This window comes from Catharus ustulatus, chromosome 34 (genome assembly GCF_009819885.2).
Source record: "Catharus ustulatus isolate bCatUst1 chromosome 34, bCatUst1.pri.v2, whole genome shotgun sequence".
NCBI classification, from domain to species: Eukaryota; Metazoa; Chordata; class Aves; order Passeriformes; family Turdidae; genus Catharus; species Catharus ustulatus.
In genome coordinates this window covers 1181143-1205955 of record NC_046254.1, presented here as the reverse complement: position 1 = coordinate 1205955, position 24813 = coordinate 1181143, and the positions used below count along the sequence as shown (strand labels likewise).

Below are 24813 nucleotides of genomic sequence, written 5' to 3'. Positions count from 1 at the left end.
GGATTTGGGGGGTTTTTGGGGGGATTTGGGGCTCATTTTTTGGGGATTTAGGGTTTATTTTTGGGGGGATTTGGGGCTCTTTTTTGGGGGGATTTAGGGCTCATTTTTGGGGGGATTTGGGGCCCGTTTTTGGGAGAATTTGGGCTCATTTTAGGAGAATTTGGGGCTCATTTTTAGGAGAATTTGGGGTTCATTTTCAGGAATTTGGGGCTCGTTTTTGGGAGGATTTGTGGCTCATTTTTTGAGATTTGGGGCTCATTTTTAGGAGAATTTTGGGCTCATTTTTAGGAGAATTTGGGGTTCATTTTTAGGACCACTTGGGGTTCGTTTTTAGGACCAATTTGGGCTCGTTTTGGGGGGATTTGGGGCTCGTTTTGGGGAGATTTGGGGGTCACTGAACCCCCTCAGCTCATCCCCGACCTCACCAAGATGGCGGTAGGCCCGTACCAAGCCCTTCTCAAAATGGCGACGCAAAAACATCCGGTCCTCCCAAAGATGGTGGCAAATCCATTTCCGCCCGGCCATCACATCGCTTCCGGTCCTTACCATGATGGCGACTGGAGGACTTCCGGTCCCTCCCGTGAGGGTGACACTATTTTCCCGCTCCTTCCAAAGATGGCGACCACGTTGTTTCCGGTCCCTCACAGGACACCGGTGAGGTTTTTCCTCGCCGCGGCTTTCGCAGACGCCCCGAACGGGGGTTAGGAGCACACTTGGGAGGACTTGTGGCACATTTGGGCACATCTGAGCGTGTTTTTAACCTATTTTAAGGCCGCTTTTGCGGCTTACCCCGACCTTCCTAAAATGGCGGTGCCACGTTATCACTCCCTCCCCAAGATGGCGGCCTCCACATCTTCCCGCCCTTTTCCCGCCGGAAGCCGCCTCAGGCAACTTCCGCTTCCTTCCCGCCTTTCACGCGGCTCCCTCACGAAATGGCGGCGGCCGAATCGTTCCTCGCCTTCAACCCCGCGGCCCGGCCGGGCCCCGCCGCCGCCTCTCGGCGCCGCTACCGCGGGCCCCGCAACCGCAAGAAGGGCTGGAAGCGCTGGAGCGGCCCCGAGGCGCAGCTGGGCCGCGAAATCGGCGATTTCCTGGAGGATGTGGGGCTGCAGGAGCGAGCGGCGGGGTGAGGAGGGGGCTCGGGGGGGTTTGGGGAGGGTCGTGAGGGGTTTTAGGGGGGGTCCCAGAGCTGCTTGGGGCTCCCGGATTTGTGAGGAAATTTTTAAATTTTGAGGGGAATTTATTTTAGGGGCCTGATCTCGGAGCAGCCCGATGAAGGCCTTTTCTTCGTGGATAAAGGAACCGCTCCTAAAGGTGAAAATTTTATTTTTTAAATTTTTTTTTGTCATTTAAATAACTCCTTGAGGATTTTTGGGATGCCCTGACGGTTTATTTTAATTTTTTCAGGTCGGCGCCCTAAAAAACCTCCACAAAAACCTCTTCACGTAGACCTGGTGCTGCAGCCGCTTTCCAAAGTGCCTCCGCCAAAAAAGTGAGTTTTAAAACCCTTAAAAATTAAATTTTGGGCTCAGTACCCCAAATTATTCCCCCTCAAAAATTTTTAGGATAATTTTTGGGTTTTTTTTTTTTTGCAGTATTTGCGCCCATCAGACGCCGAACGGGCGGAAGGAAAAACGGCGCCGTCAATTTTGGGAGAAAAAAGCAGAAAAAGGAATTTTCCCCCGAGAGGAAAGAAAGCTCAGAGCCAGGCTCAACCGAGAAGGAGACCCCAAAAAATCCCCAAAATCCCAAAAACCCCCCGAGCTGGGACGTTCTGACCCTCACAGGGATTTTTATGACATCTGGGGGGAGCACAGTGAGTTTTTTTGGGGGGGTTTTGGGGGGATTTGATGAAATTTAGAGGGATTTTTGTGGGGTTTTTGGGTTTGGAGGGGTTAAATGGGGTGGGAGGATTTTGGGGATTCACTCTCTGAGGTTTTTGTGATCCCCTCTCAGATCCTCTGGATGCTCCTCTGGCTGGGCAGGATCCTTGGTTCCTTCAGCAGACGAAAAAAATGCCGGTGCAGGTGGGAGAAACACCAAAAATACCCCAAAAATCCCTTCAGGATTCCCCAAAACACCTCAAAAATTCCCTTGGGACCCCAAAAATTCCCTTGGGACTCCCAAAAATCCCCTCAGGACCTCCAAAATACCCAAAAATCCTCTCAGGATCTCCCAAAACGTCCCAAAAATCCCCTCAGGACCCCCAGAACACCCCAAAAATCCCCTCAGGAATCCCCAAACACCCCAAAAATCTCTTCAGGACCCCCCAAAACACCCCAAAAATTCCTTTGGGATCCCAAAAATTCCCTTTGGGACCCCCAAAACACCCCAAAAATTCCTTCAGAATCCCCAAAATATCCCAAAAATTCACTTGAGACCCCAAAACTCCCCAAAAATTCTCTTGGGACCCCAAAAATTCCCTTTGGGACCACCCAAAACACCCCAAAAATCCCTTTGGGACCCCAAAATACCCCAAAAATTTTTTTTGAGACCCCAAAAATCCCCTCAGGATCCCCAAAAATTCCCTCAGGGTCCCCCAAAACACCCCAAAAATCCTCTTGGGACCCCAAAAATTCCCTCAGGACCCCCCAAAACAAACTAAAAATCCCCTTGGAATCCCCAAAAATTCCCTTTGGGACCCCTCAGAACTCCCAAAAATTCCTTCAGAATCCCCAAAATACCCCAAAAATTCTCTTGAGACCCCAAAAATCCCCTTGGGACTCCCAAAAATTCTCTTTGGGACCCCTCAAAACTCCCAAAAATCCCCTCAGGATTCCCTAAACACCCAAAAAATCTCCTTGGAACCCCAAAAATCTTTTTAGGACCCCAAAAATTATCTTGAGACCCCCCAAAACACCCCAGAAATCTTCTTGAAACCCCCAAATCACCCCAAAAATCCCTTTTGGACCCCCCAAAATACCCCAAAAAATCCTCTTGAGACCCCAGAAACCCCTTCAGGACCCCCCAAATACCCCAAAAATCCTTTTAGGACCCTAAAAATTTTCTTGGGATCCCCCAAAACTCCCAAAAAATTCCCTTGGGACCCCAAAAATCCCCTTAGGACCCCCCCAAATCTTCTGGGACCCCCCCAAAATATTTCCTAACCCCCCCAAACCCCTTCTGGGACCCCCCCCAAATTTTCTGGGACCCCTTTTGAGCCCCCCCCAAGTTTTTGGGGTCTCATTTTGGGGTCCCCTCCCCCCTTTTTTTTTCCCAGCGCCCCCCCCGGCTCCAGGTGAAACCTTCCCCCCTCCCCCCCGTGGAGGTGATCGGCCAGGGGGGCTCCTACAACCCCCCCTTCCAGGACCACCAGGTTTGGGGGGGATTTGGGGGGTCCTGGGGGGGAATTGGGGGTCCTGGGGGGGTCCTAAGGGGATTTTGGGGGGTCCTGGGGGAGTTTTGGGGGGTCTTGAAGGGATTTGAGGGGGGTTTGGGGGGGTCTTGAGGAGGTTTGGGGGGATTTGGGGGGGTCCTGAGGGAATTTTGAGGGGGTTTGGGGGGGATTTGAGGGGATTTTGGGGGGTCCTGAGGGGATTTGAGGGATCTGGGGGGGTCCTGGGGGATTTTGGGGGGTCCTGGGGGGTCCTGGGGGATTTTGGGGGGGAGATTTGGGGGGTCCTGAGGGGATTTTGGGGGATCTTGAGGGGGTTTGGGGGGTCCTGAGGGATTTTTGGGGGGTCCTGAGGAGATTTTGGGGGGTCCTGGGGGAGTCCTGAAGGGATTTTGGGGGATCCTGAAGGGATTTGAGGAGGATTTTGGGGGGTCTTGAGGGAATTTTGGGGGATTTGGGGGGGGTCCTGAGAGGATTTTGGGGGGTCCTGAAGGGTTTTGAGGGATTTTGGGGGGTCCTGGGGGGGTCCTGAGTGGGTTTGGGGGGTCCTGGGGGAGTCCTGAGGGGATTTTTGGGGGGGTCTGAGGGGTTTTTGGGGGGTTCTGAGGGGGTTTTGGGGGATCTTGAGGGGATTTTGGGGGGCTCAGAGGGGATTTGGGGGGTCCTGGGGGGGTCCTGAGGGAATTTTGAGGGGGTTTGGGGGGTCCTGAGAGGATTTGGGGGGGTCCTGAGGGGATTTTGGGGGGTCCTGAGGGGTCTTGAGGGGATTTTGGGGGGGTTTTGGGGGATTTTGGGGGGTGCTGAGGGGATTTTGGGGGGGATTTGGGGGGTCTTGGGGGAATTTTGGGGGGTCCTGAAGGATTTTGGGGGGTCCTGAGGGGGTTTTTGGGGGTCCCAGGGTGATTTTGGGGTGATCCAGGCAGGATTTTGGGGTTTTTTGTGGGTCACAGGGTGGATTTGGGATGATTTGGGGGTCCCAGGTTGTGATTTTGGGGTTCCAGGTTGGTTTTTGGGGTGATTTTGGGGATCCCAGGATGATTTTGGGGTGACCCAGGCAGGATTTTGGGGTGATTTTGAGGGTCCCAGGTTGTTTTTTGGGGTTTTTTTGGGGGTCTCAGGTTGATTTTTGGGTTTTTTTTGGGATCCCAGGATGATTTTGGGGTGATTTTGGGATCCCAGGATGATTTTTTGGGATCCCAGGATGATTTTGGGGTGGGGTTTGGGGTCCCAGGATGATTTTGGGGTGGTTTTTGGGTTTTTTTTGGGACCCCAGGATGATTTTGGGGTGACCCAGGCAGGATTTTAGGGGTCCCAGGGTGGTTTATGGGAGTCCCTGGTTGTTTTTTGGGTTTTTTTTGGGATCCCAGGATGATTTTTGGGATCCCAGGATGGTTTTTTGGGATCCCAGGATGGTTGTTTTGGATCCCAGGCTGATTTTGGGGTGACCCTGCCCCCCTTTTTCCAGGAGCTTTTGCTGCAGGCGCTGCAGGTGGAGCTGAGGAGGAGCAGGGAGGAGCAGAAGGTGGAGAGGAGGCTCGAGGTCACGGGGGAGCCGCCCTCACAGGTGGGACCCCAAATTTGGGGTGAATCCTGAAATTTGGGGGGTGGGAATCAAAATTTGGGGTCAGAGATAAAAAATTTGGGATTGGAACCCCAAAATTTGGGGGCATGAGACCTGAAATTTGGGGGGGAATCCCAAAATTTGGGGGGGTGGGAATCGAAATTTGGGGGGTGAAACACAAAATTCAGGGGGTGAAACACAAAATTTGGGGTCAGAGATAAAAGATTTGGGATTGGAACCCCAAAATTTGGGGGTGAATCCTAAAATTTGGGGGGTGGGAATCAAAATTTGGGGGATAGGACCTGAAATTTGGGGGTGAATCCTGAAATTTGGGGGGTGGGCATTAAAATTTGAGGGGTGGGACCCCAAAATTTGGGGTGAATCCCAAAATTTGGGGGCATGAGACCTGAAATTTGGGGGTGAATCCTGAAATTTGGGGGGTGGGACCTGAAAATTGGGGGTGAATCCCAAAATTTGGGGGTGAATCCTGAAATTTGGGGGTAGGACACCCAAAATTGGGGGTGAATCCCAAAATTTGGGGGTGAATCCTGAAATTTGGGGGTAGGACACCCAAAATTGGGGGTGAATCCCAAAATTTGGGGGGTTGGGACCTGAAATTTGGGGTCAGAGACACAAAATTTGGGATTGGAACCCCAAAATTTGGGGTAGAACCTCAGAATTTGGAATCTGAGCTCTGGGATTTGGGGTCTGGGCCCAGAATTCGGGATTGGAACCCCAAAATTTGGGGTCTGGGCCCAGAATTTGGGATCTGAGGTCTGGAATTTGGGGTTTGAACCCCAGAATTTGGGGTCTGACCCTGGGATTTGGGATCTGAGCTCTGGATTTGGGGTTTGATCCTCAGAATTCGGGATCTGAGCTCTGGATTTGGGATCTGATCCTTGGATTTGGGGTTTGAATCCCAGAATTTGGGGTCAAAAGCCAAAATTTGGGATCTGAGCTCTGGATTTGGGGTCTGGTTCCTGGATTTGGAATCTGATTTGGGATTTGATTTGGAATCTGATCTCAGAATTTGGGATCTGAGCTCAGGAATTTGGCATCTGATCTCTGGGATTTGGGATCTAATTTGGGTTTTGATTTGGGGTCTGATCCGGGATTTGGGATCTAATTTGGGATCTAATTTGGGATCTGATCTCTGGGATTTGAGATCTGGTCTCTGGATTTGGGATTTCATATTTGGGATTTGATCTCTGATTTGGGATTTGATGCCTGAATTTGGGATCTGATCTCTGGAATTTGGGGTCTGATCCCTGATTTGGGATCTGATCACCAGAATTTGGGATCTGATGTCTGGATTTAGGGTTTGAGCCCCAGAATTTGGGATCTGATCCCTGATTTGGGATCTGAGCTCTGGGATTTGGGATCTGAGCTCTGGAATTTGGGGTCTGATCTCAGAATTTGGGATTTGAGCCTCAGAATTTGGGATCTGATCCCTGGATTTGGGATCTGAGCTCTGGAATTTGGGGTTTGATCCCTGATTTGGGATCTGATTTGAGATTTGATTTGGAATCTGATCCCTGATTTGGGATCTGATCTCAGGATTTGGGATCTGATCCCTGATTTGAGATCTAATTTGGGATTTGATTTCTGATTTGGGGTCTGATCTCTGGGATTTGGGATCTGAACTCTGGGATTTGGGGTTTGAACCCCAGAATTTGGGATCTAATTTCTGATTTGGGATCTGATCCCTGGATTTTGGATCTGATCTTTGGATTTGGGATCTGATCTCAGAATTTGGGATCTGATCCCTGATTTGGGTTCTGATTTGGGATCTGATTTGGGATTTGATTTGGAATCTGATCCCTGATTTGGGATCTGATTTGGGATCTGATCTCTGATTTGGGATCTGATCTTGGGATTTGGGATCTGATCCCTGATTTGGGATCTGATCCCTGATTTGGGATCTGATTCCTGATTGTTCCCCCAGGAGTCCGTGCTGCAGGAGCAGCTCCAGGGGCTGCTGGAGGAGGAGGAAGAGGAGGAAGAGGAAGAAAAAGAAAAAGAAAATGAAAAAGAAAAAGAAGAGAGAGAACAACCCCGGAAACGGGAACAGCCCGGCAGGAAAACGGAGAAACAGCGACGGAGAGAGAAGGAGCAGAGAGAAAAGGTGATGGGAACGGGGTCAGAGGTCACTCAGGGGTCACTCAGGGTCACTCCTGGTCACTCATGGTCATTCAGGGTCACTCAGGGTCACTCAGGGTCACTCCCAGGCCCATTCCACACTCACTGTCCAGTGGCTCCAGGCCCTGTTCCAGTTGGGGTCAGGGATGGATCTGTGGGGTCAGGGGTCACTCCTGGTCACTCATGGTCACTCATGGTCACTCCTGGTCACTCATGGTCACTCAGTGGTCACTCCTGGTCACTCTCAGGACAATGACAAGGCCAGAGCTCGGGTCAGTGTCCAGAGGAGCCAGGCCCTGTTCCAGCTGCGCTCTCTGCGCCGCGCTCTGGGCTGGGTCAGGGGTCACTCATGGTCACTCATGGTCACTCAGGGTCACTCAGGGTCACTCAGGGTCACTGATGGTCACTCAGGGGTCACTCCTGGTCACTCAGGGTCACTCATGGTCACTCAGGGTCACTCAGTGGTCACTCAGGGTCACTCATGGTCACTCCTGGTCACTCCCAGCCCCATCCCACACTCACTGTCCAGTGGCTCCAGGCCCTGTTCCAGTTGGGGTCAGGGATGGATCTGTGGGGTCAGGGGTCACTCCTGGTCACTCATGGTCACTCATGGTCACTCAGGGTCACTCAGGGTCACTCAGGGTCACTCAGTGGTCACTCAGGGTCACTCCCAGCCCCATCCCACACTCACTGTCCAGTGGCTCCAGGCCCTGTTCCAGTTGGGATCAGGGATGGATCTGTGGGGTCAGGGGTCACTCCTGGTCACTCCTGGTCACTGAGGGTCACTCATGGTCACTCAGGGGTCACTCCTGGTCACTCTCAGGACAATGACAAGGCCAGAGCAAAGGTCAGTGTCCAGAGGAGCCAGGCCCTGTTCCAGCTGCGCTCTCTCCGCCGCTCTCTGGGCTGGGTCAGGGGTCACTCCTGGTCACTCATGGTCACTCAGGGTCACTGTGGGTCACTCCTGGTCACTCAGGGTCACTCCTGGTCACTCAGGGTCACTCCTGGTCACTCAGGGGTCACTCAGGGTCACTCCTGGTCACTCAGGGTCACTCCCAGCCCCATCCCACACTCACTGTCCAGTGGCTCCAGGCCCTGTTCCAGTTGGGGTCAGGGATGGATCTGTGGGGTCAGGGGTCACTCCTGGTCACTCAGGGTCACTCATGGTCACTCATGGTCACTCAGTGGTCACTCCTGGTCACTCTCAGGACAATGACAAGGCCAGAGCAAGGGTCAGTGTCCAGAGGAGCCAGGCCCTGTTCCAGCTGCGCTCTCTGCGCCGCGCTCTGGGCTGGGTCAGGGGTCACTCATGGTCACTCCTGGTCACTGATGGTCACTCATGGTCACTCATGGTCACTCATGGTCACTCAGGGTCACTCATGGTCACTCCTGGTCACTCCCAGCCCCATTCCACACTCACTGTCCAGTGGCTCCAGGCCCTGTTCCAGTTGGGGTCAGGGATGGATCTGTGGGGTCAGGGGTCACTCATGGTCACTCCTGGTCACTCAGGGTCACTCCTGGTCACTCATGGTCACTCAGGGTCACTCATGGTCACTCAGGGTCACTCAGGGTCACTCATGGTCACTCATGGTCACTCAGGGTCACTCAGTGGTCACTCATGGTCACTCAGTGGTCACTCCCAGGCCCATCCCACACTCACTGTCCAGTGGCTCCAGGCCCTGTTCCAGTTGGGGTCAGGGATGGATCTGTGGGGTCAGGGAGGGTCAGGGGTCACTCAGGGTCACTCCTGGTCACTGATGGTCACTCATGGTCACTCAGGGTCACTCATGGTCACTCATGGTCACTCAGGGGTCACTCAGGGTCACTCATGGTCACTCCCAGGCCCATCCCACACTCACTGTCCAGTGGCTCCAGGCCCTGTTCCAGTTGGGGTCAGGGATGGATCTGTGGGGTCAGAGAGGGTCAGGGGTCACTCAGGGTCACTGATGGTCACTCATGGTCACTCAGTGGTCACTCCTGGTCACTCTCAGGACAATGACAAGGCCAGAGCAAGGGTCAGTGTCCAGAGGAGCCAGGCCCTGTTCCAGCTGCGCTCTCTGCGCCGCGCTCTGGGCTGGGTCAGGGGTCACTCATGGTCACTCAGGGTCACTCATGGTCACTCAGGGTCACTCATGGTCACTCAGTGGTCACTCCTGGTTACTCTCAGGACAATGACAAGGCCAGAGCAAGGGTCAGTGTCCAGAGGAGCCAGGCCCTGTTCCAGCTGCGCTCTCTGGGCTGGGTCAGGGGTCACTCATGGTCACTCATGGTCACTCAGGGTCACTCAGGGTCACTCATGGTCACTCAGGGTCACTCAGGGGTCACTCAGGGTCACTCCTGGTCACTCAGGGTCACTCCCAGCCCCATCCCACACTCACTGTCCAGTGGCTCCAGGCCCTGTTCCAGTTGGGATCAGGGATGGATCTGTGGGGTCAGGGAGGGTCAGGGGTCACTCCTGGTCACTCAGGGTCACTCCTGGTCACTCAGGGTCACTCAGGGTCACTCAGGGTCACTCAGGGTCACTCAGGGTCACTCCCAGGCCCATCCCACACTCACTGTCCAGTGGCTCCAGGCCCTGTTCCAGTTGGGGTCAGGGATGGCTCAGGGGTCAGGGGTCACTCATGGTCACTCAGGGTCACTCAGTGGTCACTCCTGGTCACTCTCAGGACAATGACAAGGCCAGAGCAAGGGTCAGTGTCCAGAGGAGCCAGGCCCTGTTCCAGCTGCGCTCTCTGCGCCGCGCTCTGGGCTGGGTCAGGGGTCACTCATGGTCACTGATGGTCACTCAGGGTCACTCAGGGCCACTCAGGGTCACTCCTGGTCACTCATGGTCACTCATGGTCACTCTCAGGACAATGACAAGGCCAGAGCAAGGGTCAGTGTCCAGAGGAGCCAGGCCCTGTTCCAGCTGCGCTCTCTGCGCCGCGCTCTGGGCTGGGTCAGGGGTCACTCATGGTCACTTAGGGTCACTCAGGGTCACTCATGGTCACTCAGGGTCACTGATGGTCACTCAGTGGTCACTCCTGGTCACTCTCAGGACAATGACAAGGCCAGGTCCAGGCTGGTCACTCTCCAGAGCCAGGCCCTGTTCCAGCTGCGCTCTCTGCGCCGCGCTCTGGGCTGGGTCAGGGGTCACTCCTGGTCACTCATGGTCACTCATGGTCACTCATGGTCACTCCTGGTCACTCCTGGTCACTCATGGTCACTCAGGGTCACTCCTGGTCACTCAGGGTCACTCCCAGGCCCATTCCACACTCACTGTCCAGTGGCTCCAGGCCCTGTTCCAGTTGGGATCAGGGATGGGTCAGGGGTCACTCCTGGTCACTCCTGGTCACTCATGGTCACTCATGGTCACTCAGTGGTCACTCCTGGTCACTCTCAGGACAATGACAAGGCCAGAGCAAGGGTCAGTGTCCAGAGGAGCCAGGCCCTGTTCCAGCTGCGCTCTCTGCGCCGCGCTCTGGGCTGGGTCAGGGGTCACTCATGGTCACTCAGGGTCACTCATGGTCACTCAGGGTCACTGATGGTCACTCAGGGTCACTCCTGGTCACTCAGGGTCACTCCTGGTCACTCAGGGTCACTCATGGTCACTCCTGGTCACTCAGTGGTCACTCATGGTCACTCAGGGTCACTCAGGGTCACTCAGGGTCACTTAGGGTCACTCATGGTCACTCAGGGTCACTCAGGGTCACTCCTGGTCACTCCTGGTCACTCATGGTCACTCCTGGTCACTCAGGGGTCACTCAGGGGTCACTCAGGGTCACTCCTGGTCACTCCTGGTCACTCAGGGTCACTCATGGTCACTCCTGGTCACTCCCAGCCCCATTCCACACTCACTGTCCAGTGGCTCCAGGCCCTGTTCCAGTTGGGGTCAGGGATGGATCTGTGGGGTCAGGGGTCACTCATGGTCACTCCTGGTCACTCAGGGTCACTCCTGGTCACTCATGGTCACTCAGGGTCACTCCCAGCCCCATCCCACACTCACTGTCCAGTGGCTCCAGGCCCTGTTCCAGTTGGGGTCAGGGATGGATCTGTGGGGTCAGGGAGGGTCAGGGGTCACTCAGGGTCACTCATGGTCACTAAGGGTCACTCAGGGCCATGGTCACTCAGGGTCACTCCTGGTCACTCCTGGTCACTCAGTGGTCACTCATGGTCACTCCTGGTCACTCCTGGTCACTCAGGGTCACTCAGGGTCACTCATGGTCACTGAGGGTCACTCAGTGGTCACTCAGGGTCACTCATGGTCACTCCTGGTCACTCATGGTCACTCATGGTCACTTAGGGTCACTCATGGTCACTCAGGGTCACTCCCAGCCCCATCCCACACTCACTGTCCAGTGGCTCCAGGCCCTGTTCCAGTTGGGGTCAGGGATGGATCTGTGGGGTCAGGGGTCACTCCTGGTCACTCCTGGTCACTGTGGGTCACTCATGGTCACTCAGGGTCACTCATGGTCACTCAGGGGTCACTCCCGGTCACTCATGGTTACTCAGGGTCACTCCTGGTCACTCAGGGTCACTCCCAGTCCCATCCCACACTCACTGTCCAGTGGTTCCAGGCCCTGTTCCAGTTGGGGTCAGGGATGGATCTGTGGGGTCAGGGGTCACTGATGGTCACTCAGGGTCACTCATGGTCACTCATGGTCACTCAGGGTCACTCAGGGTCACTCCTGGTCACTCCCAGCCCCATCCCACACTCACTGTCCAGTGGTTCCAGGCCCTGTTCCAGTTGGGATCAGGGATGGATCTGTGGGGTCAGGGAGGGTCAGGGGTCACTCATGGTCACTCATGGTCACTGATGGTCACTCAGTGGTCACTCCTGGTCACTCTCAGGACAATGACAAGGCCAGAGCAAGGGTCAGTGTCCAGAGGAGCCAGGCCCTGTTCCAGCTGCGCTCTCTGCGCCGCGCTCTGGGCGGGGTCAGGGGTCACTCATGGTCACTCAGGGGTCACTCAGGGTCACTCAGTGGTCACTCAGGGTCACTGATGGTCACTCAGGGTCACTCCTGGTCACTCCTGGTCACTCAGGGTCACTCCCAGCCCCATTCCACACTCAGTGTCCAGTGGCTCCAGGCTCTGTTCCAGTTGGGGTCAGGGATGGATCTGTGGGGTCAGGGGTCACTCATGGTCACTCATGGTCACTCATGGTCACTGAGGGTCACTCCTGGTCACTCCTGGTCACTCCTGGTCACTCAGGGTCACTCCCAGGCCCATCCCACACTCACTGTCCAGTGGCTCCAGGCCCTGTTCCAGTTGGGATCAGGGATGGATCTGTGGGGTCAGGGAGGGTCAGGGGTCACTCATGGTCACTCAGGGTCACTCAGGGTCACTCATGGTCACTCCTGGTCACTCAGGGTCACTCAGTGGTCACTCATGGTCACTCAGGGTCACTCAGGGTCACTCCTGGTCACTCAGGGTCACTCCCAGCCCCATCCCACACTCACTGTCCAGTGGCTCCAGGCCCTGTTCCAGTTGGGATCAGGGATGGATCTGTGGGGTCAGGGGTCACTCAGGGTCACTCATGGTCACTCATGGTCACTCAGGGTCACTCAGGGTCACTCAGTGGTCACTCAGGGTCACTCAGGGTCACTCAGGGTCACTCAGTGGTCACTCATGGTCACTCAGGGTCACTCTTGGACACTCAGGGTCACTCATGGTCACTCCTGGTCACTCAGGGTCACTCCTGGTCACTCAGGGTCACTCCTGGTCATTCATGGTCACTCAGTGGTCACTCAGTGGTCACTCAGGGTCACTCATGGTCACTCATGGTCACTCATGGTCACTCATGGTCACTCAGGGTCACTCCCAGGCCCATCCCACACTCACTGTCCAGTGGCTCCAGGCCCTGTTCCAGTTGGGGTCAGGGATGGATCTGTGGGGTCAGGGGTCACTCATGGTCACTCAGGGGTCACTCAGGGTCACTCAGTGGTCACTCAGGGTCACTGATGGTCACTCAGGGTCACTCCTGGTCACTCCTGGTCACTCAGGGTCACTCCCAGCCCCATTCCACACTCAGTGTCCAGTGGCTCCAGGCCCTGTTCCAGTTGGGGTCAGGGATGGATCTGTGGGGTCAGGGGTCACTCATGGTCACTCATGGTCACTCAGGGTCACTCAGGGTCACTCCTGGTCACTCATGGTCACTCCTGGTCACTCAGGGTCACTCCCAGCCCCATTCCACACTCACTGTCCAGTGGCTCCAGGCCCTGTTCCAGTTGGGGTCAGGGATGGATCTGTGGGGTCAGGGATGGCTCAGGGGTCACTCAGGGTCACTCAGGGGTCACTCATGGTCACTCATGGTCACTCAGGGTCACTCATGGTCACTCAGGGTCACTCATGGTCACTTCTGGTCACTCAGGGTCACTCCCAGCCCCATTCCACACTCACTGTCCAGTGGCTCCAGGCCCTGTTCCAGTTGGGATCAGGGATGGATCTGTGGGGTCAGGGGTCACTCCTGGTCACTCAGGGTCACTCAGTGGTCACTCAGTGGTCACTCCTGGTCACTCAGGGTCACTCCTGGTCACTCAGTGGTCACTCCTGGTCACTCTCAGGACAATGACAAGGCCAGAGCTCGGGTCAGTGTCCAGAGGAGCCAGGCCCTGTTCCAGCTGCGCTCTCTCCGCCGCGCTCTGGGCTGGGTCAGGGGTCACTCCTGGTCACTCCTGGTCACTCAGGGTCACTCAGGGTCACTCAGTGGTCACTCATGGTCACTCAGTGGTCACTCAGTGGTCACTCCTGGTCACTCTCAGGACAATGACAAGGCCAGAGCAAGGGTCAGTGTCCAGAGGAGCCAGGCCCTGTTCCAGCTGCGCTCTCTGCGCCGCGCTCTGGGCTGGGTCAGGGGTCACTCATGGTCACTCATGGTCACTCAGTGGTCACTCATGGTCACTCAGGGTCACTCAGTGGTCACTCCTGGTCACTCTCAGGACAATGACAAGGCCAGAGCAAGGGTCAGTGTCCAGAGGAGCCAGGCCCTGTTCCAGCTGCGCTCTCTGCGCCGCGCTCTGGGCTGGGTCAGGGGTCACTCAGGGTCACTCATGGTCACTCAGGGTCACTCATGGTCACTCATGGTCACTCAGGGTCACTCATGGTCACTCATGGTCACTGTTGGTCACTGAGGGTCACTCATGGTCACTCAGGGTCACTGAGGGTCACTCATGGTCACTCAGTGGTCACTCCTGGTCACTCTCAGGACAATGACAAGGCCAGAGCAAGGGTCAGTGTCCAGAGGAGCCAGGCCCTGTTCCAGTTGGGATCAGGGATGGATCTGTGGGGTCAGGGGTCACTCATGGTCACTCAGGGTCACTCATGGTCACTCAGTGGTCACTCAGGGTCACTCAGGGTCACTCATGGTCACTCATGGTCACTCAGGGTCACTCAGGGTCACTCATGGTCACACCTGGTCACTCAGGGTCACTCATGGTCACTCATGGTCACTCAGGGTCACTCAGTGGTCACTCCTGGTCACTCAGGGTCACTCATGGTCACTCAGGGTCACTCCCAGCCCCATCCCACACTCACTGTCCAGTGGCTCCAGGCCCTGTTCCAGTTGGGATCAGGGATGGATCTGTGGGGTCAGGGGTCACTCATGGTCACTCCTGGTCACTCAGGGTCACTCCTGGTCACTCAGTGGTCACTCCTGGTCACTCTCAGGACAATGACAAGGCCAGAGCAAGGGTCAGTGTCCAGAGGAGCCAGGCCCTGTTCCAGCTGCGCTCTCTGTGCCGCGCTCTGGGCTGGGTCAGGGGTCACTCAGGGTCACTCATGGTCACTCCTGGTCACTCATGGTCACTCAGTGGTCACTCCTGGTCACTCCTGGTCACTCATGGTCACTCAGGGTCACTCCCAGCCCCATCCCACACTCACTGTCCAGTGGCTCCAGGCCCTGTTCCAGTTGGGGTCAGGGATGGATCTGTGGGGTCAGGGGTCACTCATGGTCACTCATGGTCACTCATGGTCACTCAGGGTCACTCAGGGTCACTCATGGTCACTCAGGGTCACTCCTGGTCACTCTCAGGACAATGACAAGGCCAGGTCCAGGCTGGTCACTCTCCAGAGCCAGGCCCTGTTCCAGCTGCGCTCTCTGCGCCGCGCTCTGGGCTGGGTCAGGGGTCACTCAGGGTCACTCAGGGTCACTCCTGGTCACTCAGGGTCACTCCTGGTCACTCCTGGTCACTCCCAGCCCCATTCCACACTCACTGTCCAGTGGCTCCAGGCGCTGTTCCAGTTGGGGTCAGGGATGGATCTGTGGGGTCAGGGGTCACTCAGGGTCACTCATGGTCACTCAGGGTCACTCATGGTCACTCATGGTCACTCAGGGGTCACTCCTGGTCACTCAGGGTCACTCTTGGTCACTCAGGGTCACTCATGGTCACTCAGGGTCACTCCCAGGCCCATCCCACACTCACTGTCCAGTGGCTCCAGGCCCTGTTCCAGTTGGGATCAGGGATGGATCTGTGGGGCCAGAGGTCACTGAGGGTCACTCATGGTCACTCAGGGTCACTGCTGGTCACATAGGGTCACTCATGGTCACTGATGGTCACTCATGGTCACTCATGGTCACTCAGTGGTCACTCCTGGTCACTCTCAGGACAATGACAAGGCCAGAGCTCGTGTGGTCACCCTGCAGCACCAGGCCCTGTTCCAGCTGCGCTCTCTGCGCCGCGCTCTGGGCTGGGTCAGGGGTCACTCCTGGTCACTCATGGTCACTCATGGTCACTCAGTGGTCACTCAGGGTCACTCCTGGTCACTCAGGGTCACTCAGGGTCACTCCTGGTCACTCAGGGTCACTCCCAGCCCCATCCCACACTCACTGTCCAGTGGCTCCAGGCCCTGTTCCAGTTGGGGTCAGGGATGGATCTGTGGGGTCAGGGAGGGTCAGGGGTCACTCATGGTCACTCATGGTCACTCAGTGGTCACTCATGGTCACTCCTGGTCACTCAGGGTCACTCAGGGTCACTCACAATCACTCATGGTCACTCAGGGTCACTCAGGGTCACTCCCAGCCCCATCCCACACTCACTGTCCAGTGGCTCCAGGCCCTGTTCCAGTTGGGGTCAGGGATGGATCTGTGGGGTCAGGGGTCACTGAGGGTCACTCATGGTCACTCAGGGTCACTCAGGGTCACTGATGGTCACTCAGTGGTCACTCCTGGTCACTCTCAGGACAATGACAAGGCCAGGTCCAGGCTGGTCACTCTGCAGCACCAGGCCCTGTTCCAGCTGCGCTCTGGGCTGGGTCAGGGGTCACTCGTGGTCACTCAGTGGTCACTCCTGGTCACTCTCAGGACAATGACAAGGCCAGGTCCAGGCTGGTCACTCTGCAGCACCAGGCCCTGTTCCAGCTGCGCTCTCTCCGCCGCTCTCTGCGCTTCCGGGACCTGGAGCTGCGGCGCCGGCGGCTCCTGAGGGAACGGAGACGGAAAATTCTGGAAACGGCCCCGAAACGGCTCGGGAGGCAAAGGTGGGGATTGGGATTTTGGGATTTGGGATTTGGGGTTTTGGGATTTGGGATTTGGGGTTTGGGATTTGGGGATTTGGGAATTTGGGATTGGGGAAATGGGAAATGAGGGATTTGGGATTGGGAAATTTGGGATTTGGGAAATTTAGGATTTGGGGATTTGGGAAGTTTGGGTTTGGGAAATTTGGGATTTGGGATTGGGGAATTTGGGATTTGGGGGATTGGGGAATTTGGGGATTGGGGGATTTGGGATTTGGGATTGGGGGATTTGGGATTTGGGGAATTTGGGATTTTGGGATTGGGAATTTGGGGTTTGGGATTTTGGGGTTTGGGGAATTTGGGATTTGGGATTTTGGGATTTTGGGATTTGGGGTTTGGGGATTTGGGATTTGGGATTTTGGGGATTTGGGATTTGGGATTTTGGGAAATTTGGGATTTGGGGTTTGGGATTTTGGGGTTTGGGGTTTGGGGAATTTGGGATTTGGGATTTTGGGGATTTGGGATTTGGGGATTTGGGAAATGGGGGATTTGGGAATTTGGGTTTGGGGGATTTGGGATTTGGGAATTTGGGATTTGGGAAATTTGGGATTTGGGAAATTTGGGATTTGGGGGATTTAGGATTTGGGGGATTTGGGATTTGGGGGATTTGGGATTTTTGGAATGAGGGATTTGGGATTTGGGAAATGAGGGATTGGGGAATTTGGGATTGGGGGATTTGGGATTTGGGATTTAGGAAGTGAAGGATTTGGGAATTGGGAATTTGGGATTTGGGGATTTGGGATTGGGGAAATGGGGGATTTGGGATTGGGGATTTGGGGATTTGGGGATTGGGATTTGGGATTTGGGATTTTGGGATTTGGGATTTGGGATTTTGGGGATTTGGGATTTGGGGATTTGGGGTTTGGGATTTGGGATTTGGGGATTTGGGAATTTGGGATTGGGGAAATGGGAAATGAGGGATTTGGGATTGGGAAATTTGGGATTTGGGAAATTTAGGATTTGGGGATTTGGGAAGTTTGGGTTTGGGAAATTTGGGATTTGGGATTGGGGAATTTGGGGTTTGGGATTTGGGGAATTTGGGATTTTGGGGATTTGGGATTTTGGGATTTGGGATTTGGGATTTTGGGGTTTGGGGAATTTGGGATTTGGGGTTTGGGATTTGGGGATTTGGGATTTGGGATTTGGGATTGGGGAATTTGGGAAATAAAGGATTTGGGTTTGGGAAGTTTGGGATTGGGGAATTTGGGATTGGGGAATTTGGGATTTTGGGATTTGGGGTTTGGGATTTGGGGGATTTGGGGTTTGGGATTGGGGAATTTGGGATTTTAGGATTTGGGGTTTGGGGATTTGGGGATTTGGGATTTGGGAATTTGGGATTTTGGGATTTTTGGGGTTTTGGGATTTTGGGTTTTTTGGAATTTGGGATTTGGGATTGGGAAATTTGGGAAATAAAGGATTTGGGATTGGGGAAATGAGGGAATGAGGGATTTGGGATTTGGGGAAAATGGGATTTGGGATTGGGAAATTTGGGAATTGGGAAATTTGGGAAATAAAGGATTTGGGATTGGGGGATTTGGGATTGGGGGATTTGGGATTTGGGGATTTGGGATTTGGGGATTGGGGAATTTGGGATTTGGGGATTGGGGAATTTGGGATTTGGGATTGGGGAATTTGGGATTTGGGAAATTTGGGATTGGGGGATTTGGGATTTGGGATTGGGGGATTTGGGATTGGGGATTTGGGATTTGGGATTGGGGGATTTGGGATTGGGGATTTGGGATTTGGGGAATGGGATTTGAGGGAATAAAGGAAATTTGGGGTAAAAAAGGGGATTTAGGGTAAAAGGGATTTCAGTTATAAAAAAAGGAATTTGGGGTAAAGATTTGGGAATTGGGGGTAAATAAAGGGAATTTTGGGGTAAGTAAATAAAGGGGATTTTGATAAATAAATAAAGGGAATTTTGGGGTAAATAAATGGAATTTGGAAAATAAAGGGAATTTTGGGGTAAAGGGGATTTGGGAATTTGGGGTAAATAAAGGGGATTTTGGGGTAAATAAATGAAATTTGAGTAAATAAAGGGGATTTGGGGTAAATAAATAAAGGGAATTTTGGGGTCAATAAATGGAATTTTGGGGTCAATAAATGGAATTTTGGGCTCAATAAAGGGAATTTTGGGGTCAATAAATGGAATTTTGGGGTAAATAAAGGGAATTTTGGGGTCAATAAATGGAATTTTGGGGTCAATAAATGGAATTTTGGGGTCAATAAATGGAATTTTGGGGTCAATAAATGGAATTTTGGGGTCAATAAATGGAATTTTGGGGTAAATAAAGGGAATTTTGGTCAATAAATGGAATTTGGGTCCTGACAGGTACGAGGATCCCGGGCCCGAGGTGCAGCTGAGCGAGGAGCTGCCAGAGAGCCTCAGGGGGCTCAGGGTGGGTAAAAAATACAAATTTGGGGTGAAAAAATCCGATTTTGGGAAAAAAACACAAATTTGGAGTGAAAAATTAGAGATTTGGGGAAAAAAAATTAAAAATTTGGGGTAAAAAATCAGAGATTTGGGGTGAAAAAGTCCAATTTTGGGGCTGAAAATCTCCAATTATTGGCTGAAAATCCCAATTTTGGGTTAAAAAAATCCCAATTTTGGGTTGAAAAATCCAAATTTTGGGTTAAAAAATCCCAATTTTGGGTTAAAAAATCCCAATTTGGGGTTGAAAAATCTGAATTTTGGGTTAAAAAATCCCAATTTTGGATTGTAAATCCCCAATTTTGGGTTAAAAAATGCCAATTTTGGGTTAAAAAATCCCAATTTTGGGTTAAAAAATCCCAATTTTGGGTTTTTTTGGGTTAAAAAATCCCAATTTTGGGTTAAAAAAAATCCAAATTTTGGGTTAAAAAATCTGAATTTTGGGTTAAAAACCCCCAATTTTGGGTTTATTTTGGGTTAAAAAATGTGAATTTTGGGTTATTTTTGGGCTGTAAATCCCCAATTTTGGGTTAAAAAATCCAAATTTTGGGTTAAAAAATCCCAATTTTGGGTTAAAAAATGTGAATTTTGGATTTATTTTGGGTTAAAAAATCTGAATTTTGGGTTTATTTTGGGTTAAAAAATGTGAATTTTGGGGTTTTTTTGGGATGTAAATCCCCAATTTTGGGTTAAAAAATCCCAATTTTGGTTTTTTTTTGGGTAAAAAAATCCCAATTTTGGGTTGAAAATCTCAATTTTTGATTTATTTTTGGGCTGTAAATCCCCAATTTTGGGTTAAAAAATTCCAATTTTTGATTTATTTTGGGTTAAAAAATCCCAATTTTGGGTTAAAAAAATCCCAATTTTGTGTTATTTTAGGTTAAAAAATCCCAATTTTGGGTTAAAAAATCTGAATTTTGGGTTGAAAATCTCAATTTTAGGTTTATTTTTGGTTTAAAAATCCCAATTTTGGTTTTAAAATCCAAATTTTGTGTTGAAAATCTCAATTTTTGTTTATTTTGGGTTTAAAATCCCAATTTTGGGTTAAAAAATGTGAATTTTGGGTTTATTTTGGGTTAAAAAATGTGAATTTGGGTTAAAAATCCCCAATTTTAGGTTTATTTTGGGTTAAAAAACCCAATTTTGGGTTAAAAAATCCCAATTTTGGGTTAATTTTGGGCTGTAAATCCCCAATTTTGGGTTAAAAACCCCCAATTTTGGGTTAAAAAATGTGAATTTTCGGTTGTAAATCCCCAATTTTGGGTTAAAAAATCCCAATTTTGGGTTAAAAAATCTGAATTTTGGGTTTATTTTGGGTTAAAAAATGTGAATTTTGGGCTTTTTTGGGTTAAAAAATGTGAATTTGGGGTTTTTTTTGGGTTAAAAAATGTGAACTTTGGGTTTATTTTGGGTTAAAAAATGTGAATTTTGGGTTTTTTTGGGTTAAAAAATGTGAATTTTGGGTTAAATAATCTGAATTTTGGTTTTTTTTGGGTGCACCCAGTGATGAGCTCCATCCTTGCGCTGTGAGAATTCCCCCCAGGGTTTTTGGGGGGAATGTGAAGGATTTTTGGGCTCCGGGGTTTGGTCGTGGGGACGAGACCCCGGGGGGCTGAGGGTGCTGAAAATCCAAAAAAAATCAAAAATATCCCAAAAAAACCCAAAAAAAACAAAATTTTGGGGGGGAAAACAGTCAGAGATTGATACCAAAATAAATTAAATTAAATTAAATTAAATTAAATTAAATTAAACCTAAAATTGGGGAGAGGGGATTGATATTAAATTAAATTAAATTACATTTAATTTAATTTAATTTAATTTAATTTAATTAAACCCAAAATTGGGGAGGGGAGATTGATACTAAAGTAAATAAAACAAAATAGAATTACATTAAATTAAATTAAATTAAATTAAATTAAATTAAATTAAATTAAACCCAAAATTGGGGAGGGGAAACATTCAGGGATTGATACAAAAATAAATTAAATTTAATTTAATTTAATTTAATTTAATTAAACCCAAAATTGGGGAGAGGGGATTGATACAAAAATTAATTTAATTTAATTTAATTTAATTTAATTTAATTTAATTTAATTTAACCCAAAATTGGGGAGAGGGGATTGATACAAAAATAAATTAAATTAAATTAAATTAAATCCAAAATTGGGAGGGGGGGATTGATATTAAATTAAATTAAATTAAATTAAATTAAACTCAAAATTGGGAGGGGGGATTGACACCAAAATAAATAAAATTGAATTAAATTAAAATAAAATATAAAATAAAAATTAAAATGTAAAAAAAATTAAAATAAAATATAAAATAAAAATTAAAATATAAATAAAATAAAATAAAATAATAAAAAATAAACTTAAAATAAAATGTAAAATAAAATAAAATAAAATAAAATAAAATAAATGAAATTAAAATGCCATGGGGACGAGACCCCGGGGGGCTGAGGGTGCTGAAAAACCAAAAAAACCCAAAAAAATCACAAAAAAACCCAAAAAACCAAAATTGGGGAGGGGGAATTGATACCAAAATAAATAAAATCAAATAAATTAAATTAAATTAAATTTTTTTTCACTAGCCCGAGGGCAGCGTGCTCAGGGAATAAATTACATTAAATTAAATTAAAATAAATTAAAATAAATTAAAATAAATTAATTTTTTCTCTCTAGCCCGAGGGCAGCGTGCTCAGGGAATAAATTAAATTTAAAATAAAATAAATTACATAAAATAAAATAAATTAAAATACAATAAATAAATAATTTTAATTTTCAGCCCGAGGGCAGCGTACTCAGGGAATAAATTAAATTAAAATAAAATAAAATAAATTAAAATAAATTAAAATAAATTAAATTAAATTAAAATAAATTAAAATAAATTAAATTAAATTAAATATATTTAATTTGCAGCCCGAGGGCAGCGTGCTCAGGGAATAAATTAAAATAAATTTAATTAATAAATTAAAATAAATATATTTAATTTGCAGCCCGAGGGCAGCGTGCTCAGGGAATAAATTAAATTAAAATAAAATAAAATTGAATTAAATTAAACAATAATAAATTTTTTTTCTCTCTAGCCCGAGGGCAGCGTGCTCAGGGAATAAATTACATTAAAATACAATAAATTAAATTACAATAAATGATATTAAATTAAAATAAATTAAAATTAATTAAATTAAAATCAATATATTTAATTTCCAGCCCGAGGGCAGCGTGCTCAGGGAATAAATTAAAATAAATTTAATTAATTAAATTAAAATATATTTAATTTGCAGCCCGAGGGCAGCGTGCTCAGGGAATAAATTAAATTACAATAAATTAAAATTAATTAAAATTAATATTTTTAATTTCCAGCCTGAGGGCAGCGTGCTCAGGGAATAAATTAAATTTAAAATAAATTAAATTAAATTAAATTAAATTAAATTAAATTAAATTAAATTGAATTAAAATTTAAATAATTTTAATTTCCAGCCCGAGGGCAGCGTGCTCAGGGAATAAATTAAAATAAAGTAAATTAAAATAAATTAAAATAAATTAAATTAATAAATTAAATTAAAATAAAATAAATTAGTAATTTTTTAATTTTCAGCCCGAGGGCAGCGTGCTCAGGGAATAAATTAAATTAAAATAAATTAAATTAAAATAAATTAAAATAAATTAAAATACAATAAATTAAAATAAATAATTTTAATTTTCAGCCCGAGGGCAGCGTGCTCAGGGAATAAATTACATTAAAATAAATTAAAATACAATAAATTAAAATAAATATTTTTAATTTTCAGCCTGAGGGCAGCGTGCTCAGGGAATAAATTACATTAAAATAAAGTAAATTAAAATAAATTAAAATAAATTAAAATAATAAATTAAATTAAAATAAAATAAATTAATATTTTTATATTTCAGCCCGAGGGCAGCGTGCTCAGGGAATAAATTAAATTAAAATACAATAAATTAAATTAAAATACAGTAAATTAAATTAAAATACAATAAGTAAAATCAATAATTTTAATTTCCAGCCCGAGGGCAGCGTGCTCCGCGATCGCTTCAAGAGCCTCCAGAGGAGGAACCTGATCGAGCCCCGAGCCAGAGCCAGGTCTGGGACAGGGAAAAAATCAAAATTTGGGGGGAAAAAACAAAAATTTGGGGCAAAATCTGAGAATTTGGGGGGGAAATCCCCAAATTCAGGGGGAAAAAAATTCAAATTTGGGTAAAATCTGGGACAAAATCCAGGGGAAAAATCTGAAATTCAGGGGAAAATCCCCAAATTTATTGGAAAAATTCTGAAATTTATTGGAAAAATTACCAAATTTATTGGAAAAATCCAAAAATTGATTGGAAAATTCTGAAATTTATCAGAAAAAAATCTGAAATTTATTGGAAAAAATCTGAAATTTATTTGGAAAACTCCCCAGATTGATTCAAAAAATTCTGAAATTTATTGGAAAAATTCTGAAATTTATTTGAAAAATCCCCAAATTAATTGGAAAAGTTCTGAAATTTATTGGAAAAAATCCCAAATTTATTGGAAAAATCTGAAATTTATTGGAAAAAATCCCAAATTTAGGGAAAAACCCCAAAATTATTTGAAAAATCCCCAAATTTATTGGAAAAATCCCCAAATGGATTGGGAAAATTATGAAATTTATTTTAAAAATTCCCAAATTTAGTGGAAAAATTCTGAAATTTATTTGAAAAATCCCCAAATTTATTGAAAAATTCTGAAATTTATTGGAAAAATTCCAAAATTTATTTGAAAAATCTCCAAATTAATTGGAAAAATTCTGAAATTTATTGGAAAATCCGCAAATTTATTGGGAAAATCCCCAGATTGATTGGAAAAATTTTGAATTTTATTGGAAAATTCCCAAATTTATTGGAAAAATCCCCAAAATTTATTGGAAAAATTCTAAAATATATTGGAAAAAATTTGAAATTTATTGGAAAAATTCTGAAATTTAAGGAAAAATCCCCAAATTTATTGGAAAAATCCCCAAATTTATTGGAAAAATTATGAAATTTATTGGAAAAATCCTAAATTGATTGGAAAAATTTTGAATTTTATAGGAAAAATCCCCAAATTTATTTTAAAAATTCCCAAAATTATTGGAAAAATCCCCAAAATGATTGCAAATATACTCAAATTTATTGGAAAAACCCCAAAATTTATTGGAAAATTCCCAAATTGATTGGAAAAAATTCTGAATTTTTTCTGTTTCCAGGTTCAAGCGGCGCTACCGGGTCAAGTTTGTGGAGAAAAGATCCTTCAGGGCTGTGACGTGAGTGGGGGAAAAATAAAATTTTGGGGGAAAAAAACCAAAATTTAGGGGGGAAAAAACTGAAATTTGGGGGGGAAAAAACAAAATTGGGGGAAAAAAAACAAAATTTGGGGGAAAAAAACAAAATTTCAGGGGAAAAAAATAAAATTTGGGGGGAAAAAAATCAAAATTTGGGGGGAAAAAAATCAAAATTTGGGGGGAAAAAATCAAAATTTGGGAGGAAAAAAAAATTTTGGGGGGAAAAAATTAAAATTTGGGGGGAAAAAAAACAAAATTTGGGGGGAAAAAACCAAAATTTGGGGGAAAAAAATAAAATTGGGGGGAAAAAAAAATTTGGGGGGAAAAATACAAAATTTGGGGGAAAAAAATAAAATTTGGGGGGGAAAAAAATCAAAATTTGGGGGGGAAAAAAATAAAATTTGGGGGGAAAAAAAATCAAATTTTGGGGGTAAAAAAATAAAATTTTGGGGTAAAAAAATCAAAATTTGGGGTCCCAAACCCCCCCTGACCCCTCCCCCATTTTCTGTTGCAGGCTCTGACCAGGAAAACCCAAAAAAAAAACAAAATAAAAA

General features: G+C 47.8%; 1 protein-coding gene across 1 annotated transcript; it reads left to right on the top strand.

The window, feature by feature from the left end:
- The first annotated feature begins 917 nt into the window (after positions 1-917).
- On the top strand, positions 918-24813 carry NOP53 (NOP53 ribosome biogenesis factor). The gene is made up of 14 exons (XM_033083912.2): positions 918-1126; positions 1250-1314; positions 1408-1492; positions 1596-1816; positions 1957-2027; positions 3221-3316; positions 4800-4898; positions 6841-7020; positions 15619-15687; positions 16384-16490; positions 18859-18925; positions 22982-23058; positions 24185-24241; positions 24774-24813. Exons 1-14 carry the CDS (start codon positions 933-935, stop codon positions 24778-24780), a joined length of 1395 nt encoding a protein of 464 aa, XP_032939803.1. The 5' UTR covers positions 918-932; the 3' UTR covers positions 24781-24813.